This window comes from Acanthochromis polyacanthus, chromosome 14, assembly GCF_021347895.1.
Source record: "Acanthochromis polyacanthus isolate Apoly-LR-REF ecotype Palm Island chromosome 14, KAUST_Apoly_ChrSc, whole genome shotgun sequence".
Lineage (NCBI taxonomy): Eukaryota > Metazoa > Chordata > Actinopteri > Pomacentridae > Acanthochromis > Acanthochromis polyacanthus.
Window position 1 is genome coordinate 21720809 of NC_067126.1, and position 24765 is coordinate 21745573.

At 38.9% G+C, this 24765-nt stretch overlaps 2 protein-coding genes across 3 annotated transcripts; one reads left to right on the forward strand and one right to left on the reverse strand.

The window, feature by feature from the left end:
- Positions 1-1717: 1717 nt before the first annotated feature.
- Positions 1718-15184, reverse strand: LOC127537172 (protein mono-ADP-ribosyltransferase PARP14-like). Its single transcript, XM_051959074.1, has 17 exons — positions 15010-15184; positions 14721-14821; positions 14033-14063; positions 10292-10576; positions 9514-9738; positions 7139-9381; positions 6676-6906; positions 6200-6421; positions 5959-6037; positions 5592-5741; positions 5080-5142; positions 4704-4877; positions 4225-4470; positions 3518-4132; positions 3190-3326; positions 2487-2661; positions 1718-2346 (listed from the first exon to the last, which is right to left on the reverse strand). Exons 1-17 carry the CDS (start codon positions 15182-15184, stop codon positions 2063-2065), a joined length of 5436 nt encoding a protein of 1811 aa, XP_051815034.1. The 3' UTR covers positions 1718-2062.
- Positions 14734-24664, forward strand: parp9 (poly(ADP-ribose) polymerase family member 9). 2 transcript variants are annotated; one of them, XM_051959075.1, is made up of 8 exons: positions 14734-14845; positions 19283-20179; positions 20428-20643; positions 20863-21078; positions 21478-21547; positions 22252-22724; positions 22923-23082; positions 23698-24664. In XM_051959075.1, the coding sequence occupies exons 2-8, from the start codon at positions 19298-19300 to the stop codon at positions 23970-23972; spliced, it is 2292 nt and encodes a 763-aa protein (XP_051815035.1). In that variant the 5' UTR covers positions 14734-14845; positions 19283-19297; the 3' UTR covers positions 23973-24664. The 2 variants fall into 2 exon arrangements, with proteins under 2 accessions (XP_051815035.1, XP_022057455.2); XM_022201763.2 differs by lacking the exon at positions 14734-14845 and adding an exon at positions 15209-15464.
- The last annotated feature ends 101 nt before the right edge of the window (positions 24665-24765 follow it).

Genomic DNA, 24765 nt, shown 5'->3' on the forward strand with positions numbered 1-24765 from the left:
ATTTGAGGGTGACCTCTCTTCTTTTGTCTCTGTAATACTGTTTAACATGAGAGTAAACTATGCATGTGCAACTTTTCTATGGCTTAAGATTTGTAGTATCTGAAAATTCTGCCCAATAAAAGGCAGTTATTTTCTGGTTCAGCCGCAATTTTACTTAACAAGTGAGAATTTTTTGGAGACAGCAAGATGCTTCAAAACAGACTCCTTCAATTTCTGTATACTTTGAACTGTAAATTTGATTTTGAATGGGATACTTTTGAAAAAATAATAATCTCCCCACCTAAAATGGAAATTTTCCTGTTTAGGGATCAATAAAGTTTATCTGACCTGTGTGTATAAGATCCACTGACACTGCATGTCAGGAAGAAAACCAGGTTATAAAGTCCAAAGAACTCTCTGTAAACCTGTAATAAAAGTGTGGTGAGGCACTGGTGAAGGCAGTAGTACAAAACCATTTCTAAAGCTTTGAGAGAGACAACAGTGGCCACAATCATAGAGTTGTCTGCCAAACTGAGCAACCAAGCAGGACAGTTCTTTGTCAGGAAGGTGATTGGGGACTTAACTGTAGCTCTAATAGATCTTCCAAAGCTCTCTACAGAGATGAAAAAATCTCAGTGGCATTTTATCAATCAATCTTTTATGACAGAGCAGCTCGACAAAAGCCAGTTTGGATAAAAGGCATGATAGCCCACATGGAGTCAAACAAACTGCACTGCAAGGACTCCTAGAGTATTAGAGGAATCTGATCTGATGAGACAAAAGTGAAGTTGTTTGACCAGAATTTTTTAGCACTGTGTCTGGTGAGCACCAGTCTCTTCTCATCACCCACTAATGCAGTGAAGCCTAGTGGTTGCAGCATCACATTACTGATCTGTTTCTCAGGAACTGAGACAGGGAGGGTTGACTGAAGCTCGGATGCCTGCTGCAGAGTGCAGCAGCCTGAGATTCAGGCGATGACTTAATTTTCAGTATGATGGCGAACACTGATCACGCTAATACTGGAGTAGTTTCAAGACCAGTTGACCATTTGACTTTTTCATTTGTTTGGGGAGTTCCATTTCATTTTTTGTCCCTTCTTTGAACATGTACTGTGCATGGCCTTTACAAGTGTACGTAAGCTATTGTTCACAAGTGTATGTAGTTGCACTGATTATACTCAGCGGTGGAAAACAGTTTTCGGACACCCCATGCATTTGTGAAACATTGCATTAAGAATCCCTCTGAAGTGCACTCTTTAAGTGCATTGTCTTTTAGTACAATCACAGCCATAATACTAAACAAATCCTAAAAAAGCCATTAAAAACTGAAAATTGATTGGTTCCATAAATGTAAGAAATTTTGAGTATTGGGTCATTTTGGTAGAATTTAGTTTTGTTCGTTTTTCTTGTAAATAAGCAAAAAATATCATTTGTATTTGCGGCTGTCTAATGCAGCCACACACTGAAACACGAAAGATTTTTCCACAAATATTCATGATAATATTTGACATTGTGAATAATTTTAAGTGTGTCCAAAAACGTTTTTCCACCGCTGTATTTATTTTTCACCAAACAGTCAATACATTTCATTTGTTCAGGCTTGTTTGTTGGAACAGCAGTTTGTTTGTTTGTTTTTTACCAAAACAGCAGGTGATTATTAACTTGATTTATGCAAACACAGGCCAGCTTATGCAATCACATGATTTCCTGGAACAGAGATGGTACTTCAGTCAGCCTAGTGTGAGTCATAAAACCTGTTTATTGCAATTACACAGTGCATAATGTAGAAGACAAAAGTTCTGAAGTTATTCCATTTACAGATTTCTGCTTGCATGATAAATCTGTGGCATGTTCACTGATACATTTTCAAGGCACTATCGGGGTCTGACTACTAATACTTTGTGATCATTCCCTGTTGCTTGTAAACCTGAAAACAGCTAATAGTTATATGATTGCACTCACTTCAAGTTTAAACTAGATATCTTAATGAGACAGTTAAACAAATGCATGAATAATGTTGTGATTATTAAGAAGTAGTCTAGTGATCTAAGGCAGTATCTTTTTTTTCTCAGTGCATGGCAGTGTCATTTGAATGTAATCAAATATTCAGGATAAGCCTGACTGTCATGGAAAATAACAAACATGCTAGGGTTGACCATTTTGTCCACGACGCTGTCATATTTCTGAACGGAGACGGCTCCCTTGGATGGTGGCACGATCATGTTTTGTTGGCCAACGGTGAAATCCCCCGTCAGCACTCGGCAGAGGTACATGAACTTCTCCCCTTTTTGATTTGGCTTGGAGTAGGTGTCATGGGCAGAGTAATTGGCACTGACAGCAAAGTACGTGCCATTACCATAGCATGCAGCTGAAAATGAAACAGCAGCAGAGTCAGTGAGCTGATCGGTAACATATTTGACATTACTCTCATTTTATTACTTCTTTTCTGGCATCTCTCCACTATGAAGTCTCTGACAAAGGCAAAAAAAAATTCCCAAAACTTCTCACCATTTTTTCCAGCGTAACTCCTGTTGAAGCCGAGCTCATTGATTGTAGTCACTGTGGTTTCACAGGTTCCATGGAAAAGACGTCTCTCATTGTTCTGATGACCATTTCTCACCTCCATGTCACGTTTCTTGATCTGAAGACTCTTCCATAGTGGAGGGTTCTGGATCCTCTCAATCTAAGAGAAGGGCAAAGTACACTTTGGTGCAATCTGCTATGAGTTTACCGTTTTCCCCCCAAAAAATCTAATTCTCACAATATGTTTTCTGCTCTTAACAAATATCTGCTGATGCCACGTAAAAAACATTTTATGTGAGAATGTTTAATGCTGGGCTGCATAGTGGCTTGGTGGTTAGCACTTTGCCTTGCAGCTAGAAGATGCCTGGTTCGTGTCCAGCCTTCCTGGGATCTTTCTGCATGGAGTTTGCGTGTTCTCCATGTGCATGTGTGAGTTTTCTCCAGGCACTCCGGCTTCCTCCCACAGTCCAAAACATGCTCAAATTAATTGGTAACTCTAAATTGTCTGTAGGTGTGAATGTGAGTGTGATTATTTGTCTCTATGTGTAGCCCTGTGATAGACTGGTGACCTGTCCAGCGTGTCCCCTGCCTTTGCCCCAAGTCAGCCGGGATAGACTCCAACCCCCCTGTGACCCGAGTGAGGATTAAGCGGTATATAGATAATGGATGGATGGATGTTTAATGCTACCTTAGTAACTGCTCGATTGCAGGAAGCTTTGAACAGATTGAGGATTTCAGTGTGCTCTGATGTCCCAGCATTGATGGTGACAGCCAGACTTGTGGTGTTAGCCGGCATGATAGCCCAGTGCTCAGGCACGTCTTCATCTAGTGGCAAAACAGACAAATTTCATGTCAATGTGATTGGCATTACGTTGGGACTTAGAAAATCTGTGACAGATGCCAGACCTGTAGCAAAAGCAGTAAGTCAACTCAGCTAAAAACTAGAAACAGATTTGTGGTCTGTTTGAGAGGACTTAGAAACAGAATGAGAGGTAACTCATTTATCTGTGAAATACCTTTTAGTTTGTCAATCCGCTTTATCTGCAGGGCATTTCCTTTGCTGTCAGTGGCTGGTCCATTTGGAATGGTGACAGTGTAGTCTTGACCGTTGACTTTGACTTTGACATTTTGTAGATTCTTTTCCAGTGCTTGTTCAAGCTCAAAGTTGGTCTTTGCATCGAAGCTCTGAAACTGAAGCCCCTGCTGCTGGTACTGCCACTCTGCCACTGTGCCAGCCAGCTCCACCTTCCTCTTCATGTCCTCGTCATCTCTCACCTTCCTCAGCATCTTATGGATCTCATTGCTGGCTTTGAGCACATCCTTGGTGAGGCCTTCAATTGTGAGTGAGGCTTGGGTTTTCTTGCTTTCAGTTTTTATGCAGACGCCCATGGTCTTTTGTATCTCAACAATGTGCTGGTGGTCTGCATCAGAGAAGCAAAGGATGGTGTTGTCTGAAATGGGGAGGATGTGTTGTTCTTTGGATATCAGGTCGTTGATCCACTGCTTGGCTGAGTCTATATCAGCTTGTGTGCCACCACAGATGTGAAAGCAGGCAGGGTCCACTTTCAGACTTTCAATGACAAAATCTCCCTCTTTTTGTGGCTTGTCAGTACTTTCACTAACAAATATTGCTGAAAGAACAAATTGCAAGACCTAGGTTAGAATCAAATACTCAAAATTGCATATAGCTGTGAAAACCCAAATTATTTTTTTCTGCATTTACATTTGATTTTGGAGCCAATGTTGAACCAGAAATTTCCTTTGTACTTAGGGTCAGTCAGAGGTGTTGCAGACTGTGGGTCAGCAGTTTCTCTGTCTTGCATACTGTTGTAGAATTCTTTGAGCATAGGTGGCTGGAAAATAACTATCCGGACTGTTGTGAGGGTACTGGAGGTGTTTTGGCTCAACACATCAATCACTGCATCCAACATGGCATCTGCCACTTGCCTTGCCTGTACGTTGCCTTGACCTAAAGAGACACAGCATTAAAACTGATATTAAATTTGTTTCACGGAAAGAAGGAACTCTTAAGACAATTTAGCAATAATTTCAATCCAAAATGCAATTTAAACATTGAAATTGCCATAAACAGAATTGCAGAGTTTTATTTATGCATGTAACACTGTCAGCTAAATAATATTTGAGGATACATGTCAATATATTCAACAAAATACAATACTGAAATCTGCTGATACAGCTCACCTGTGCCAATGGCAGGAAATGACACAGAAGTGTAGTTTTTCACACACGCTTGGAGCGCATCTTTCACAACCTTGTTGATTTTAACTGGGTCTGTCTGACCAACCAAGTGAAGGATCTTCTTACACTTCAGGTTACCCGGCTGTGTCATTATTATGCCTTTGTTGGCCTGCGAACCTGCGGGTATAGGCAGTAAATCTGAATGACTTTAAACCATGACAACCATGAATATGTGTATTTAAGCAACACTTCTTTTCTGGACAATCTTGCGACTACAGAAATGGGTTATTACTAATTCAGTATCCTTTCTATCATCAAGCAAGAAAACTGAGTTTGGTGTTTTCTCTTGGTTATACTGTCATAAAGTGAGTTATCTTACCAAGAGTTTGGCATTCTGCTTCAACAGCCTGACCAGCTGCATCCAGAATAGCCTTAGATACACCTAGAGGTGGAAAAATAAACCAATGCAAACAAATCCACAGTGTACAATTAATGTAGGAAATTCAAAGTGTGGGAGCAAAAAGATGATATATGATTAGGTTTATGAACAAAATGTTCAGTAACCTTGTTGTTTCTTTCAAACACATTCATGTTCATTAGCCAATTATTTCTGTTGGTGTTGCTGCAGCTTAATTCATACATACACTTGTGATAATTAAAACTGAGGTTTTATTGGCTCCAGGTTTGTACTTCTCTGTAATTTACTCACCACTGGAAGTCAAATTATTTTCTGCCACTCTTAAAAAAAATACATTTAGATAACTAAATTGATAATATATATGTGCGATTGAAAGTTGACTATGAAAATCTCTGGCTGGTGGGAGCCTTTGGATGAATTAAATTTTAATTATTTTGCATGACTGAAATATTCCAGTTAATGTTATTACTTACCTGACTTGAGAGAAAAATCCTCATTGGAGGAGTTGACAACAACATCAGTGGTCTCCTTGGTTATGTCTCCCGTGACTACCTGTACAGTCACACTTCCCATTTTAGTCTCATGCATTCCTGAGCTTGAGGCAACTTTAGAGAAGGGGCCCCCTGGCAGTGGACATAAACAGAGTTTACAGAAAAAAAATGCCAAACTTACAACTGTAAATATACAGCTTCATTAAGATTTGCCCGCTGTATTATAATATCAAATTTAAAAAATGTTGGGTATATGAATACACTAATTAATGTGCTTCATTCCATAAAAGCATTTGCTACATTACACCTTAACTACACAAACATGTGGACATAAAACAGCGTTGCCTACCTGGACTTTGTGATGAACTGGTAGACGGTAAACCAGTGGAGGAATTGGGGAACTTCTTCTTGAACTCATCACTGAAAGCCTACAAACAGAATTAGAGAACTCTTCAACCAAAACATATCAATTACTCAAAAGCAGAAGTCCAAGAAAAGATCGTAAAAAGTGTTGCTGTGGTGGGTTACGAAGCTCATTATCCTGTAGAGCTGAGTGTGATAGTCCATCAAAGCTTGTTATCTTTGCTTACCTGGATGGTCTGTGAATCTTTGGGGTAAAGGACAATGACAACCTTCTTCAGGTGCTTGGGTTGTTTTTTACTGCTGAATGCTAAAATTTCATCCAACATCAAAGAAACCACGAGGTTTTTTGGGAAACCCAGGTTTCCAGTGCCAATGGCAGGGAAAGATATGGAGGTCAGCCCAGTATCCTCTGCCTTGTCCAAGCAATCCTTGAAGATTCCAGTTAAGGTCTAAAAGACACAGCAAAATATTAATACTGCTACTACTCATATCTAACAATACTGCATATATGGAACTACTGTATATTGAAAGTTAGTGATGTGACGTGCAGAAAATAGCTGAAAGTCATTTACACAAATTGGGTTTACACAGAAAACAGAACTTAAACAATTTAGATCTTAAGTACATTGCTTAAGACGTGTTTTAAATTATCATCAACTTTATGTTGCAGAGGTCATTTACTTTACACGACGTAACACTCTACCTTTTCAGCAGTGCCACTGCCATTGTCCCAGTGAGGTGAAACTACATGAAAAACTTGCTTGCTCTTCAGTTTGCAGCCGTCAGTGACAATGACTTCGCCAAAAGTTCCATTGGCTTTGCTTGCTTTAACCAACTGCTGAAGTTTGGATCCAGCCACACCCAGGATGGCATTTGAAACTGCCCCTCTGTTGAGTGCAAGATCTTCAAATACAGTATTCACGATCACCGCCGTCTGAAAATGTATTCACACGTTTTATACAACAGAAAAGTCAAGCCTCAGTACAACAGGAATCAGTCAGTAACATCAGTCAAGCCCCATACAGTCATTCAGTGAGAGTAATACTTTATAGCAAGAGCACAGGAAAAATATTTATGACTATAAACTGCAATAGTCTTTATTCTTATCTTCAGAATATTTCACTCTATTTGCTTTCAATGAAGTATGACAAAAAAATGTTAATTACCGTGGCAGCCTCTATGTGCCCTGTTGTAAGTCTGATGTCCAAGCCCTCCTTGGTTTGTACATGACACAAGCAGGTGTCAGCAGACTTCATAAGTGTAGACTTAGCAGATTTGATGGGAAGAGTTTGTTGAGAATGACTGACACCATTATTTCCAAACTCTTGTCTGACAGCAGCCTCCATAGCCTGGACAGCACTGTCGTTGTTGTTCACTAGATGGATTCTCTTCAAGTTGATATCATCATAATTCTCATCACAGTATTCCTTAACTGCTTTGACAATGGTGATTGCACACAGATTGAGGGGAAAGCCTTGACTTTTGCTGATGGCAGGTAGAGCAACAGAGTCGCAGCCGTTCATTTCAGCAAGTTCTAAGCTTCCTTTAACAGCTCTTTTTAACTGCGCCGCAGACTTTTGGGGTTTAGTTGCATCAAAATGTGGTCCCACTGCGTGAATGATATGTTTGCAACAAAGCTGCCCTCCAGCACCAGTTATGACAGAGTCGCCAAGCTTGAGTTGTCCCTTCGAGCTAATTAGTTTGTTACATTCATCCTGCAACTGAGGGCCAGCAGCATGCAAAAGGGCTGCCGCAAGGCCTCCATCATGTTTCAAGGTCTGATTAGAAGCATTGACAACTGCATGCACAGGGTAACTGCACATGTCAGCCTTGCAAACAGCTATTTCTACTCCATCTGTTGTCTGAACTTGGTAAACTGGCTGTGGTTTTTGTCTCAGGGATGAGTGATCCTGTCCACTACCAGTCTCGTCAACCAGCTGGACCAGGCAACGAGTTTCATTTTTGAGGGAGGAAACATACATAGCTTCTTTATCTTGGAAGAACTTTTTCACTCCAGGTTTAGAGACTTTTAAAGTGTCAAAGAACACATTAGACACTAAGTCTTCAACGAATGTCTTGCAGTCTACCACATCAACTCTTGAACCGTTCAGACAGATGGCACCCTTTCTGTATGACACCACCACCCTGTCTTCCAATGTCTTCAACTGCGATATGTTGAAATCTCTAATGTACTCTATGATGGCATTGGGCTCGACCTCAACAGTGTCTTCAACTAGAGCATTCTCCATTAAGAATTTGTCAAGTTCAAAGCTCACTTTGCTGACACTATCCTTTGGGCCAGACACCACAACTTGCTGACCAGTTGTGTGGATTCCAGTTCTTGGGTACGAGTCACTGTTGTCATTCTCTAACTTACTGACCAGGCACTGCCACTCTGGCTTCTCTAGGACATTAGTGTCTTCAACATCAATGTAGTCAGATATCAGCAGCCGTCCCAGATGGTCTTCAGCATCCTCTAGGTCTGTGTCAGAAACAGCAACGAGCTGCACCCTGTTTGCACTGATCTCAAATGCTGCATTTATTCCTTTAGATGTGAGGAGAGCATCTGTCAGCTCCTCTTGTTGTTCATTCCTCAGCAAGTCAAGCACATTCTTATCAAGCTCTAAATTTTGCCGTTTCAATGCAAACATTGCATCAAATATAGCTTTGCTTGCTGCATTAAGCTCATCCCTTAAGCCAGTTACTTTCAAATCTGAACTCTCTTCTCCAAATGACATTTTGAGTTCTGGGTACACACATAGAAGCTTGTCCTTGAGACCATCTTGACATAGGATGTGGAACATAGATGGTGGCACTTTGATCTCTTGTGTTACACTCAATTTCTCCCTCTGCGCCCTTTTCACAATATTGTTAATGACTTCAGAAATAGCTTTCTCAAGTCTGTTGACAATACTCACAGGACCACCCACTGATAGGACACCATTGGCTTTATCAGTCACTACAACCACATCTTCCTTCATAAGCATCTCTCTGATCTTCTCTTCAGATGCTTCCATTACATTTGACTCTGGATGGAAGCTCAGTGATTTGAATTTTGACATAGCTTCTGCAAAGCCTGACCTCACAGTATCCCTCCACTCTTTGATAAGGACTTTGGACTCCTTTTGCTGTAGTAGTGAAGGAACAGGTCTCAAGCACACATTAGTCTGGTTGATGTTTACGTTGCAGAAGTGTTTTGCCAAGTCACTACGAATATTTTCTGCTGCTGACTGATTGTCACTAAGGTATCTCCAGACAGCACCGTCGATGGGTTCAGAGAGGGCAGCAGGAAGTTTTAGTGAAGGCTCGTCTTTGCCATAGAGGACTATTCCCAAAGATTTATAATAAGGATAAACTCTGACTTCTTGCTGCTTGATGCAATGCTTCATCTTCAGAATTTTGGTAACAGCTACAAGAAGAAAAAAAAATAGAAAATCAATTGTCACACTGTCAAGAATTCATGCAATGGTTGTAATCACTATCACTGTATATTACTGGCATTCACAAAAGAACATCAAAAGTGTAGTTTGACTGAACTAACCTTGGTGGTCTTTAAATGTGATAACAGCAGACTGTTCCCCTTCACTGAGCATGACATTTTCCACATCCACACCTTTACTCTCAAAATAGAGGCGGAGCAGTTCTTCCCTAAAATTTCCAAAGTCCTCAACAACTACTTCCTCTGTTAGTTCGAGAGGTCGGACTGTTAATCCTCTATTTTTGAACGTCCTGTTTTGAGGGCATCTTGTCACAAAGTCAGTGTTTTCTGTGAAACAGGGATAAAAAGTTAAGGAATATAGCAGTGTGCCTTTAACATGTATTGCTGATTTAGTTATAAGTACACCAATTTGTCAGCTTCTACTATGAGCGCAATCTGTGATTTACTGAATTACTAGATGTACACTCTGTCATAAACATCTGGCATGTGTGTTTTCTGCTGACTAACAGCAGAAATGTCATACTGAATAACAGTATTCAATGTGAGGTGACCTCTGTGTTGTTTAACAAGTGACTCCAATTCACCTTCGCACAGTGTCTTATTGCAATACGAAGGTGAAGCAGTACTACTGATTGTCTATCATTGGTTCACACAGATTCAACTTTTAGTTGTTATTTTTTTCCACTGAAAGTCACATTGCAGTATTTCTAAATGCTGAAAATCACAAGACATACCCTAAAGGTTATACAAGGGCATCTTTGGTTGTTTGTACAAGGAAAACTGTTGAAGTTAGGCTTTTATACCTATTACTGCACACATACACAAGGAAGCTTTTATACCTATTACTGCACACATACACAAGGGTGCACTAAATGGGTACCTTTTCCACTCTGGAAAGTCACCACAGCAGAGGATTTGTCACGAAAGACTTCCAAAACAAAGTTTTGGGAGTCAGATGGAGTCTCAGGATCTTTTGCAATGTTCTCTATTAGCATCTCCAAAAACTCCTGGTTTAACGTCTCTGGAATATTTCCTAAAACAGCCGAGGTGGAACACAGATCTTCATCAGCTGTGTCATCGTCTCTGCCTTTGGCCTCTGTCTCAGCTTTAGTTTCAGTCTGGTGTTCATCAGCACTCGACTGTTTGTTGGTCACAGCAGCATTCGCTGTTAATGAGACATGAAGGATAAATGAAAGAACATTCAATTATTACGCTAAAATCAATTATTGATAACTATCAATTATGGATAAAAATCACTAAACATTTTAAATTTAGTTCAAAATGTTTTGCATTACTTTAGATTTATTTAGGTTGCATCCTCTAAAACAGTGGTTCTCAACCCTGTTCCTCAGGACCCCATGTCCTGCATGTTTTAGATGCTTCCCTGCTCCAACACACCTGATTCAAATGATCAGCTCGTCATCAGGCTTCTGCAGAGGCTTGATGACGAGCTGATCATTTGAATCAGGTGTGTTGGAGCAGGAAGCATCTAAAACATGCAGGACATGGGGTCCTGAGGAACAGGGTTGAGAACCACTGCTCTAAAACACTGGCCCAAGCCCAAAAAATATGCAAATCAAGTTTTTAAAAATGTAATATATATGATACTGTGGTCAAGCCAGTGTTAATTTTACACACTCTTTGTTTCCTTTTTGCCACCTTTTTAAGTGCAGTAGTGAAGCTGTTGCTTTGTGATGTTGATAATACTACATAATTAACTGCATCTATGTTATTTTCTGAAAATACATGTAGTCTATCCTAAACAAGGCTGCAAGTCTTCATGCATTTACTTAGTTATTATTTAAGAGTCTACATGCATCCAGTCAACACTGATTTGGAGAAGGGAGGAGTGATTTAACAGCCATTTCAGACATTTGACCACAGTGACTTCAGGCAAGCCAGACATTACAAGGCTGTGAAATTGATTTTCATGTTTTGTTATACATGACACTTAACTTGCTAAACAAACAGACTGCAAAAATGGAAAGAAAAGTGGAGACAGAGAGAGAGAAAAGGAAGACAAATGAGGCACATGTGGAGAGAGGTGAACCTTAAACTTAATCTTTATGTAAAAAAATACTTTGGCACTAGTTGACCCTGTTCAAATTCAGTATCAAAGTAGAACAAACTCTCAAGTGTCTATAGTTAGAAACAACATGTAAAAACTAAAGAAACTGTTCCTGTTGAGTTCAGTGATTAACAGCAATACATTCTTGACAAGCTGTCTTTTGGAAAACTTAAAGCTTGAAGGCAAACAGATGGCCATCCAGTGCGTTGTCAGTACAATCCTGTGAAAGTGGTGCCTTCAAGTGTTTAGAGGAAATGAAAATCAGAGTTGTAAATTTCCATTTACTGCAGGGCAGGTGCTTTCCCTGTCAATCAAGTGGCAAATCAGTCCACCTCCTCCCCAACCAACGCAACAGCATAGCTACGACAAATACCTGAAAAATCATGATCTGATAAGGGTCATAAAGTGCCAATTGTGAGAAAAAACACACCTGGAGAGGAGGAGATTTCATTCTTCACTGTCACTTCCTGACCTTTCTCTCTCCCTAACACCCAGAACTTTCTTTACAACAATGAACTGAACAGTTTTAAATTCACAAAATAAGGAAATTAAGCATTACTGCAGTGATTATCTCAACATCTGGATTCAATCTATGATACCAGGTTGATCAGGACCAGTATCAAAGAATGCATCACATCTGGAGTGTTTCTGGAAGATACACACACACACACAATATACAAACAACTACCTTCTCTCTGTCACTGCAATAAAATACATAGAGTCTTATTCCAAACATATACTGGATACAGATCTCTTAAGTCTTACTTTACTTGATAATGATAATATATGCTTGTGGTCTTAGTTATATTAGAAATTTACTTTCATGTATCCTGAAATTCCACAGTTTGTATTCCTTTTTACACTTTTTATATTATCTCAGGAACTGTAAGAGATAAACATTTTATGTTGGAAACTGTATTAATCACTTTCTCAGTTGTTTTTCAGATCTGTGATTATCTTAGATATTTAACAATTGGATGGGTACGTTTAAGACTCGAACCAAAGTAAGTTGGAAAGGTATTTGGGTTTTGATCTCTCGTGGACAGTGAAGCTCAACACTACCCCTTGGGAGGAACACATCCACAACAGGTCCTCTTTTATGATGACTAAAACTTAAAACTTGACTTTAAACAAAGGTTTAAAACTCTGTTCTTTTATGATGGCTTTAAAAACATATGGCTTAAACTAGGGCTTGTTACTTGAGTATGTTTCCACATTTTTTTTTTTAACATATAATTATTCAGGATTCTTTCCTACAATTTAAGCTAGACTTTGTTTATCAATGTTTTACTGAAAGTTAAACTTCTTAAGTTAACTTCAATAATGCAACAGTGCATTTTTTTCATAACTATGAGGTTCAACTCTTCATAGTTTTACTTTGGCACACTTTCGCAATGCAAATTTGAAAAAGTGCCTCTTTTGTCACTGTGTTCCTGAACCAACTCATCCAGCAGTTAATCACAGCTTCACATCCTGCAGCGTCCTCCCTCTCCCTCCTACAAAGCCTACGCAAGTATCATTTTTCTTTTCCTAAACAGGTGAATTTCCAAATTACAATTGGTTTTCCAATTCCAGAGTGATTCTAAATTCATCAGCTTTCTACCAACTGCTTCCAGTGACGATCACTGGTAGTTAATTTATCTGCATTTATTCATTCATTTATTGACTGTCAGTTGTTAATGTGTCATTGTTGTTTATTGTTTATTTGTAGTATTAGTTAATAAATATTTGTGTATAATTATCATCAGTTCTACCATGTATTTCTTTGTTTGGGGAACTGGAGGTCAATGAAATCAGAGTGCATGCCTTTTGATTATGAGACTATTCAGCACAAGTAAATTGGATAAATGTACGGTAATTCAACCTGAAATATTTTTGATAAAGGTGTCTTAATGGCTTAAATTTAATATCTGAGTAGTGTCCCTGGTAATGAGTGCAATTTTAACCACAAAGTGTAGTTTCTACAATTATATAGGCTATATATTAGGCAATATTTTTGCTACATATAAACATATTTTTACATGTGAGGCTATTTCCACTACAGGTACATGATTAAATAAAAGGAGGAAAACACATTTCTATCTGGGACAATGAACACATCCCCGTTTCAGCTTGATTGGAGTTGGAATTACGGTCCACAATGTTTAAATTATCACAGAAAGGCACTGTTTTTTTGCATATTATATGCAGCTATAGTGAACAAAATTATTCATGTTAATAACTTCAACAAACTTTTTGTAAAACTTTAATTTTGTATTTTGCAAAATACAAAGTTACAGGTTTACGGTATGCTTTATAAATCTTTAAAAGAAATCTAACAATGGATTAACCTATTTCTGCTTCAGGGAGGCTAATATTTGTATTTTTAGTTACCACTAATTGACTTCCTTGCACATGTATGGTAAATTATATAATGTGAGAAGATCTCTGTGTGTACGTGTATGTGTGTTTGTGTGTGTTTTGAGATTGCAAATTTGTATTAAACAATTATATTTGTGACAGACAAACCTTTGGTGCAAGCAGAGTGTAGTTTTGCACATTTGTTTTACTCACATTTCTTGTTGGCTTTATCAGAAGGAGGTTCCTGCATAGAATAAATAAAAAATATATTTTAATCACTTTTGTTTTTGGTTCCACTGACATCTTGTGTATGCCAACACCCCAATTTTGAGCTGGTTTGAAGAGGAAGTGAAACAACACCGTGTCAAGATAACAAAAGCCAATACTGCTCATCAAGTACTTTGTGTTGTGGTTCAGACTTTGGTTTGTGCACACAGCAGGAACTGAGTGGAGAAATCTAAGTATACAGCACCGCCTTGAGTTTATGATGACTCACATGACTTCCAGTAAAATGCAGTGCAGGGCCAGAGATCAGTTTGTTTTAAAACATACTGATCTCTGTTTGAAAATAACTCAAGTCTAAGTAGGAATTCAAGCGTCCCCATGTAAATCACAACGACTTGAATATTAGTGTAATTTCGTGTAAGACAGACAGTTAATCTTGCAGAACAGAGTGAAACTATGGCAGGTTTTACTTCCTCTGAAACCTCACACAGTAGGTCTTAAAGCACTGGCACATCTTATATGACGCCCAAGTAGAGTCCCACAAATAATCTGTTCATTACCTTGAAGATTAAAATTTGACGTCAAAGATCACACAGTTGTTGCCGACAAGTTCTGCTACATCTGACTGATTTTTTTTTTTTTTTTGCCTTATTTTAGTGACTTTTTGTGCACATACCTGTGTGGGTTTCCCCTCTGGGGGTAAACGAACTGTCATCTTCAAAACCCCTGTATCCAAACGGATCTGATGGGCTTCTTTCCCCAAAACATTTCGCTGGTCTGAGAGGAAGACATGAAAACACTGTGAGTAAGGAAGTCGACTGACTATAAAGCGGGTAATGTTTTTTGTATGTTTGTTTCGAAAATGACAAATAAATCACTCAATAAAACGAACTTTACTTTAAAAAAAAAAAAAGCTCTTCGAAAGTGTGCAAAGTGCAGAAAGTAGTTTTTCAGTCCAGACTCACCCTCCTCTCTGCGGAAGAGGAGCAGCGCCGTCCTGCTGCCGTTTTCATAGTCAACCTCACAGTCTCCACCGCGAGCTTTCTTACTTTGGAAGTATTTCACTAATTTAATTCTTAATTTCGGTATGTTGTTGTCTTCGAGCTCGACGAGCACAGGATAACAATATGCGTCAGCCATGGTCGCTGGCCGGGCACCGTCTGCCTGAAGCTACTTTCACTTTTGTTTCCTAGGAAATGAGACGTTGTTCTGTTTACTCCTATCGCCCTATAGTCAGGACTGGTTGGCTCAGGCTGGGCTGCTGCTAAAGGCAGGTCATATTTTCAGAAGTCGTATGACAAAAAAATTAAGTTAGAGTTGGCTTGCATCCCGACGAGGGCAGTTTGAGCAGGTCCGCACCCTTACTTTCATTCTTTCGCTTTCTGCTTTACCTCGGGACTTTCCAGGCGTAGATACGTCGGTGAGTATCTAATTTCTGCATAAAAACCTACCTCTTCGTTTGTTTAAAACTGAAAGTATGCTTTATTTGAACTGAATATTAGCGTTAACATTAACGTAAATAAGGTTTTGTCATGAATAAGTAGCATTCAGCGACTTGTGTTGTCTCGCGGACATTGTGCGTCAGCGTGTTTGTCTGAGGTTTTAGAAGAAAAAATGGCGAACTCGGAAACTTGGAAGTCACAAAAATTGTCAACTAAATTATGCATTTGCAGACTTATACTCATTTTAATTGGGTTTGGAATAATGCCAGCCCTAAAAGCAAAAATGCGTAGTTATTGTAAGCATGTATGCAGGGACGTGTGCAAATTCGGTCAATGTAATATGGTACCCAGTTAGTGAACTGCAGGGAAACCTATGTGATATATGATTATGAGTAGATTTGTTTTTTCTCTTCTGTGTAGGTTTTCCAAACTTTGCATTTGACAAAAAGTAAAGTGAATGACTTTTGCATTCACAACCAAACCACATTTGCACATTAGTCAGTCTATTCCATGTAATTTGGGGCAGGAACACATCCTGGTTGTGTTTCTGTGCGGGTGAATGATTACTGATTGGCGTCATTACCTTCCACATTCAGTGTCACTGTCTCCATCTACTGGAGGGAAGGTACAACAGCACGTGTAAGACGTTTAATTTATTTGTATAGCATATATAATTAAGCATTAAAAGTCAAGAAAATAGATTGAACAATCTAAGAGAAAGCTGCAGTAAACAATAGGGTTTTCAGTCCTAATCTTTAAAGAGCTGACAGTTTGAGCAGACCTCAGGTGTTCAGGAAGTTTGTTCCACAGGTGAGGGGCATAATAGCTGCTGGCTGGCTGAATGCTGCTTCACTGTTTTTGGTTCTGGTTCTGGGAACACACAGTAAACCTGTCCCTGATGACCTGAGGGCTCTGGATGCTTCATAGGGAGCTGATAAGTCCAGGATGTATTCTGATTCAAGACCATTCAGTGCTTTGTAGACCAGGAGTTAGATTTTGAACTCTATCCTTTGACTAACAGGAATCCAGTGTAGTGATTTGAGGACCGGTGTAATTTGGACCAGTTTCCTGGTGTTAGGTAGGACCAGAGCCTTAGAGATAGTAAGAGTTGCGACACTCATGCTCTCGCAGCGGGGCGGTCACGTGGTTCATGTAAGCCTGAATAGTTCCAAACAGGCAGCGCTGTCATTTCCTTCTATGGGACTGAGAGCGGCGATTTCACGGTAAAAAAGGAATAAAATCACACCTCCAAGTTCTTGTTTGATTATTAATTCATTGGAGTATGTATGTAAATGTCAGTTTTACATTTTGAGCCGTAAGGTGACATATTAAAGACACTTTTGGGGTTTTGGAGTTTGGAATGTTTCACATTCGTGTTAGCATGGAAAATCGACTTTTACACAGAAATGTAAGATGATTGAAGATGTTAATTTTTGCCCAGCTGGATGATTGTATTTCCAGACAATGTCTATATTTCTCTGATTCACTTACCCGTAGTCTGGGAGTTATTGAAAAGCAGAGTAACAACAGTCCATTCAGCAGATAGTGTCCAGCCACTTCTGATGAGGCAGGAGTTGACTCACTATAACCATTTTAAGACATACAGAAAATATATATTCAAGAATAACAACTCATTATGCTTTGATGAATGAAATAGTATGTTTTATTGACAATGGGAGAAACAATGAGGGTCTTCGTGTCTTCAGTGAGGGCTCTCGGGATGCTGGTGGATAGATAGATACAATAGATATTAATAAATATATATGTTAAATACTTACAAGTATAAATTTATGCATTATAAAGGGTCTCATATAAAGGACGTAGTCTTGACAATTAAAAAGAGGTAGCGATGTAGCTAGGTAGCTTTCAAAGAAGAGCTAACAAGCACATGGCAATGCCTGAAAGTCGGTCATCTGCCAATATTCACAAATACAGATAAATGTATGCACCAAAAAGGGCTTCTGATATAATATAAAGACGTTAAAATTAAAAAAGAGGTAGCGACTCATCAACAATTAATCCGTCAATATATCCCTGGAGATAACTTCACAGCTAACAGCAGAGTCGAGCTAAAAAAAAGTAGCAAAAATTCGGTGGTCTACCAAGATAAAAAATATATATATATAATTACGCTGCGCAAATACAAATAAAGCTCAGCATATGCATCATAAAGAGCCTCTGATAAAATATAGGCAGTTGACAATTCAAAAGAGGTAGGCATTTCATCAACTTACCTCCACATATACTCAACAACCTGCAGTGCAAATGAACGGTGGCTATCACTGTCGAAGCCGTGCTTGGAACTAAACAAGCCTCCACAACCCGGAAGTAGACCGAAAGAAAGCGTACAACGGCACCCTATGGGAGTGTCGCAACTCTTATTATCTCTAAGGCTCTGGGTAGGACTCTAGCAGCAGCGTTCTGGATCAGCTGTTTGATTAATTTCTTGTTAAGACCTGTAAAGACACCATTACAACAATCTAACCTACTAGAAATAAATGCATGAACAAGTTTCTCTGTGTCTTCTCTAGACTGGAAACCCTTGATTCTATCGATGTTCTTCAGGTGTAATAGGCAGACTTACTAACAGTTTTCAAATAATTATTAAAATTCAGGTCTGAGTCAATAATGACACCGAGGTTTCTGGCTTGATTTGTACCTTATAGATAGATAGATAGATAGATAGATAGATACTTTATTAATTGCAAGGGAAATTCCAGATGGAGTCAATTTGAGCACTGATCTTAGACCTTTTATTTTTGGGGCCAAATAGAATCACTTCAGTCTTGTCTACATTGAGCTGCAGAAATCTTTGATGCATCCACTCATTGATTTGATGGATGCACTTACTGAGAGCAAGTAAAGGACTGTAGGGAAATTCTGTGTACTATGGGTTACCTGTAGGCCAGTAAAAATTATTTTCAAATGCACAACAGAATATTTTCCACCTGATAACACTGTCAACGTATGAAATTATTAGTATTTGTGTTCACAAATGTGGGATTGATTTTCCCCTTAAGTGATCCCTTATTTTGTCCTGCGATTAATAGTTTATACTTCTGCCTCAAAAAAAGTTAAGTTGGAATTCTGAGCTGCAGACTTGTATATGTATCGATATAATCTCAATTAAAGACCATGGTGTGATGAATAACTGCATTAATATCTAATAATCATCACAATGCCCCTGTTTTGATTTATTAATAAGATCTATATTGTTTTAGTTTGATGGTCTTTTCCCTACTGCCTAAAGTCACAACTAGCAATTAATTTCTTTGTCAGTTAATCAGAGAATTATTTTGGATGTATGAATTAGTTATTTTGTCTATGAAATGTCTATCAGTGTTTTCCAAAACCAAAGATGACATTCCTGAAAAGTCTCGTTTTATCCACAATCCAAAGATATTCAGATTACTGTAATGGAGGAGTACAGAAAACAGAACATATTTGAATTTAAGGAGCTGGAATCAGAGAATATTTACTTGTTTTTCTTTTTGAAAAAAGAAATAAAATAGTAATCACTTACACCAAATAATCAGTTATCAAAACAGTTAGCAATAAATGCAACAGTCTACAGTTAATCTATTGTTCGTGCCAGCTCCAGTTCTGCCTCAATCAATATCCATATTTATTGGTCACCTATTCATCTGAACATATTTAGAAGCATATAGAGACATCTTCACTCATTGTCACTTGATGTCGTCTTTCTTCACTTTATATCTCATTGGTTCTGTTTCTGATATTTAAGATGTGACACTGTCATCATTATATGATTTACTAACACATTGTGTTTCCATAGGTCTGTTCAGGAACCATGGACAGTAAACTAGACATTCCTCTTCATGGATATTCACTTAACATTGTGAAACGCCGTGGACATGGTCTTAGCGATATACTCAGTTGCAAATTTGGATGTGTGGCTACCTTTGAAGGCGTGGACTTTGAGAGAGATCGGAGCATTGCATCACTGACTGTTGCCCCAGAGAAGAGGTGTACTTTCAGTCTGCCTATGGGTGTTCAGGTGTCTGTGTGGAAGGCTGATCTCACCAAATTCAAAGTGGATGCAGTTGTGAATGCTGCAAATTCACATCTACAGCATTGTGGTGGCCTTGCCCAAGCTCTGTCTGAGGCTGGTGGTCCCAGAATCCAGAAAGAGTGTGATGATTATGTCAATAAACATGGTAAATTAGAAACAGGAGACGCTATGATCAGTGGTGCTGGGACACTACAATGCAACAAGATAATTCATGCTGTGGGTCCAGATCTATCAAAGTATCCTACCAAGTCTGAGATGTCACAAGCTAAATCGCTGCTGGAGAAGGCCATCAAGAGCATTCTTAACAAGGTTAAGGAAAATAATTTGAAGACAGTTGCCATTCCTGCTATTAGCTCTGGGCTGTTCCACTACCCGCTGCCAGAATGTGCCGACACCATAGTGTCAACTGTGAAGCGTTACTATCAGAGTTCTTACTCTAAAGGACATCGTCTTAAAGAAATCTTCTTTGTGAACCACGATGAGCCCACAGTGAAGGAAATGGAGAGAGCGTGCCATCAGATACTTGCAAACCAAAAGCCTATGAGTTACAGTCAAGCAACAGGAAGCGCATCCAGAGGTCCTGCCAACACCCCACCTCCTACAGTCCAGATTGGAAAAGTCCTTCTGAAATTGAGGAAGGATAAACTTGAAGAACAACAGGTAAATCTGTTATGTTTCTTTATTATGTCAATTTTTATTTTTATTTTTACTGATTTTATTAAATTTAATGTGGATAGCTGCTTGTTTGACTTGTTATTTACAGTACAGTATATTAATATGTGTTTCAGGTTAAACATTGTTGTGATCCAAGAGGGTGTTTAGATTTTGGGGGACTTCTAAATCTGACAACAGTCTGTACTCCTGTTCTAATCCTTTAATATTTACTCTTCTTTTTCATGCCCCCTCAGACAGATATCATTGTGAACACTGCATCACCAGATGGAAACCTGAGCTCGGGTCGAATCTCCGGAGTTTTATTGCAGAAAGCTGGTGATGGAATGCAAAAAGAAATGGATAAGGCTCATAAGAATGGCCAAGTCATTCCTACAAAATCCTACAAGCTGCCATGTAAAGAAGTGTATCACACTTTTTGCATTGAGAAGTGGCACCATAAAGCAAATGAGGTACAGTAATAATCTGTCAAGAGACTTTTTAACAGTCCATATTATGCTGTAACTATATCCAATTTAGATTAGGTCTGTTCACTCTCAAATAATGTTTAAGAGAATTCAAGAGTTAGTTCCTTGATGACAGTAAGTAATACTGTAATAAATATTACTATTACTACTCTATATTTTGCTTAGGTATGTCTGTGCTTCTGTCCACATATTGATTCATTTCAGATCCTTTTCAATTCTGTATTGGAATGTTTACAAAGAGCAGCGGCAAGTCGACACAAGTCAATCGCTTTTCCTGCCATCGGCACTGGAGCCCTCGGCTTTACCAAACCAGAATCTGCCAGGATCATGTTGGATGCAGTGGCTCTTTTCGCCCGATCGTGTCAAAGGATGATGGAAGTTCACTTTGTCATATTTCCATATGACGATGACACATTTCAGGTTGTGTTTCAGAACACGTCGTGATTTACATTGATATTAAGATACTAAAATTGCAATGTCATAAATAAGTATCATTGATATTTCCCTTCATCTGTTCGATGGAAAGTGGTTATGTTTTTACTGTAGTGTGAAACACTCCTCACACCTTCTGAGAAATGCCGATATGTCCAGTTAAGCTACCAGTGCTCTGTAACTAAGTGAAATGCTGTTTATGCTTTATAATTTGTCTCATACGAATACTCTGTGTGTGTGTGTGTGTGTGTGTGTGTGTGTGTGTGTGTGTGTGTGTGTGTGTGTGTGTGTGTGTGTGTGTGTGTGTGTGTGTGTGTGTGTGTGTGTGTGTGTGTGTGTGTGTGTGTGTGTGTGTGTGTGTGTGTGTTAATAATCTTCTCTTTCCAGGCTTTTGAGGAAAAAATAAGATCTCTTCAGCAACATTATTCATCAGCCTCTCATCACAGCCCTACATCTGGTAACAACAATATTTGAGTTCAGCAGACACTGGATAGTTGTGGAACACACTATGTGAAGCACTGCCAGTCCACAAACAGTAAAAACATCCTGAAAAGATTTTATGTTGCAGCCACTCATTGTTTTCCTTGTAGCTTCATTATGATGCTTGTGAAACTCACTAGTTCACAAGTCATTTCATTGATAAATTATATCACCACATTACAGTCAAAGAGTTTTCAGATCTCCCTGCTTCTAGCCGCATAAATATAGTTAATAAAGAAAGACTAACTGTGACAACAGAATGTGGAAAACTGATTATCGTTATGTAACAAGTTTGAAGTTTACAAGCTGGCTGCTTACAAAAATGGGACTCATTCTTAAAAGCTGGCTAGTTTAATATCCATCTCTTGTAACGGTGTGAAATTTGTTCTTTATGGTCTAAAATGTGGAAAGTCACCAGGATAGGCCTTGTAAAATATTGAGACTTTCATATAGTTATAGTAATTTGCATACCCGAAAGAAGTTTACTTGAAATAACAGAAACTTCAAAACAAGGAGAAAGCTTGGCTGTATCTCACTATTGTAATAGCTTTCATTGAATTCAGCAAAACAAATGTAGTCGAGCTAAAGTTCTTTTAAAAAATAGATACTATGATTTAACTAACCTTGTTTCACCTTGTTATAATTTTCTTGCCACAGTGATTTTGTTGTCTTTTCCATTAGAAATGCCCAGAGATGACTTCCACGGCAGCAGAGCTCCATCTCCTCAGATGAGCCTGACTGGCCTCTCTGAGGAATCAACACGTGAGGCTGAGAAGTGGCTCACTGACCTCTTCCAATCCTCTGGCACTGTTACCATCTGTAACAACTTCATCCAGCACTTCAGCGAGGAAGAATATTGGCAGCTGACTCGTCTGCACAAAAGGGGTGTCTCCATCGAGGAGTTTCTTGCCAAGGGTCATGCATGCATAAATATAAGCGGGGATTCTCGGGAAGATGTTGTAATGGCTGCGTTGCAGGTGGAGGCCATGCTCTGCACCATCCAGAAGAAGTTTGTCTCAGAGGAAGAGTCTGAATTGCAAACTTTGACGGCTAATAAAGTGTCCTTTCCTAAAAGAACGGTACTTGACTATTCAAGCCAAGAGTTTTCAGACAGACAGCCTGCCTTCAAAAATCATTGGCCGAGAATATTAAAGGTACATTATGTATAAATGTAGCATGCTTGATGTTGTCATAGGACACTAGTTTTGTGATTTGGTTAATATCACAGTTTGAGTTTCAAACGGGATGCACTCTTTCCTCAAACTGAGAAGTGTTGATACTAATTTATGTAAAATTCTGTGTAAGTGTCTCTTTTGAGGCACTGCATGACCAGTGATATACTTGACTTTTAGGTGGAGAAAGTGGAGAACTCTACGCTGGAGCTGCTGTTTGACCTCAAGAAAAAACAGCTGGGCACCTCCACTCCTCAAAGAATGTTTCAACGCATACCTGCACAGTTCTGTGAAATGGTCAGCCAAGTTGGATTCCATGCAGAGTGTGCACCACCTGAAGGTATGATGATGATGCTACAATAAGCATTAATGATCATTGACACATACAGACAGGTGACCAGTTACAGGAAATACAAACATGAATTGTCTTAGTGATGTGTTGTCAACTTGTGCTGTCAGAACAGCTTCAGTGCTCCTTGGCATTGATTCCACAAGTACCTAGAACTCTTCCGAATTGATCCAATAGATGTTCCCTCATTTGGGGTTTTGATGATGATGGCGGAGAGTGCTGTCTAGTACATTGTTTGAAAATATCTCATAGTTAGACTGTGACTGCAAAGGCCATAGCATATGCCATTCAGTCACTCGTCATGCCTTATAGACATGGTACCACCCTCTTGGAAGAGACCACTGTCCATCATTGTACACGTTTCATCATAGGATAAAGGTGATCACTCAGAACAAGTTTACATTGACTCGCAGTAACCTTTCCCTCAAAGGGGACAGAAAATAATCCAAACCATAATGAAAGTATAACAGAGACACTGGATCCCCTAGCTTTTGGGGCCAAGGGTTATTTTTTCCCTTTAATTATTAACTTTTCTGAACATAACATCAAAGTGAGAAGGGATATAAAGATGTAAACTTACAGTTATTAATCTCCCTCTGCATATAGATCCAGCATATGGTGATGGCATCTACTTCACTAGTACTGTGATGGCGGCCATGAAAACGTGGAAGGAGAGGAATGAAGAGTATCTTTACTTTGTGGAGGCTGAGGTGCTGACAGGAGACTCCTGCCCTGGTAAACCAGGTCTCATTCTGCCACCCGCCAAAGGGAAAGATCCCCACATTTTATATGACAGTGTGACTGGAGGCACTGATGTCACTGTCATATTTAGTGGCTATCAAGCTCTGCCCAGGTACATTATCACCTGTAAGAAGAGATAGATTTCTCTAAATAAGCTTGAGTACATCCTTTGCAAACACATTTACTACTAGAAAGAAATGACTGTTTGCAGTATTTCTTGTAACCACACGATGGAGATTAGTATCGTAAAGTTATAAAGAAATCACAGATGTTAGGTTTATTTTTCTTACAGTTAAAATTTATGTAACTGCAGTAGTAGCTTGAGTTTCTTTTGTGGTGACTGACGTACGTTATATAGCAGCACTGGTATTGCAAGGAGTGGCTTAATCATTTATGTATCAACCAGTGATCCAGCTTTACAAATGTGATGTCTTATAGCAGCAATATTATACTTTGTTCATTGGTGTAGGTTGTGTGTTTAGGGGCACAAAATGATTCCGTATCAGTAAACCTCATTAAAGCAACAAATCATTCAGAACTGGCTTCATTTAGTTTAGAACAAGACTACAATGTTATTCTTCATCTAACACATACAAAGTTTTTGGTGACAGGAATGTAGACTACATGAGAGCAGCAACAAATGTAATAATTGTAAAATACACCATGATTGTCAAGTCCACTGAAATGACAAAATTTGCCATGTGAGCACAGGACACACGTGGGGCAGATAGATTTTTTTTTTTTTTGAAGACTTGTATTGAATCATTCTGTATTTTGTAATTAAGTTTCAACTACTTAATAAAAAATGGAAAAAGTGCTTGAAGAAGCCCAACTTGGTCTACTAATAGTGGATATTTGAAACTCAGCACAACAAAACCTCATCAGCTGCGTGGATTTAATTAAATTAATTGCAATTTACTTTATACAAAATGA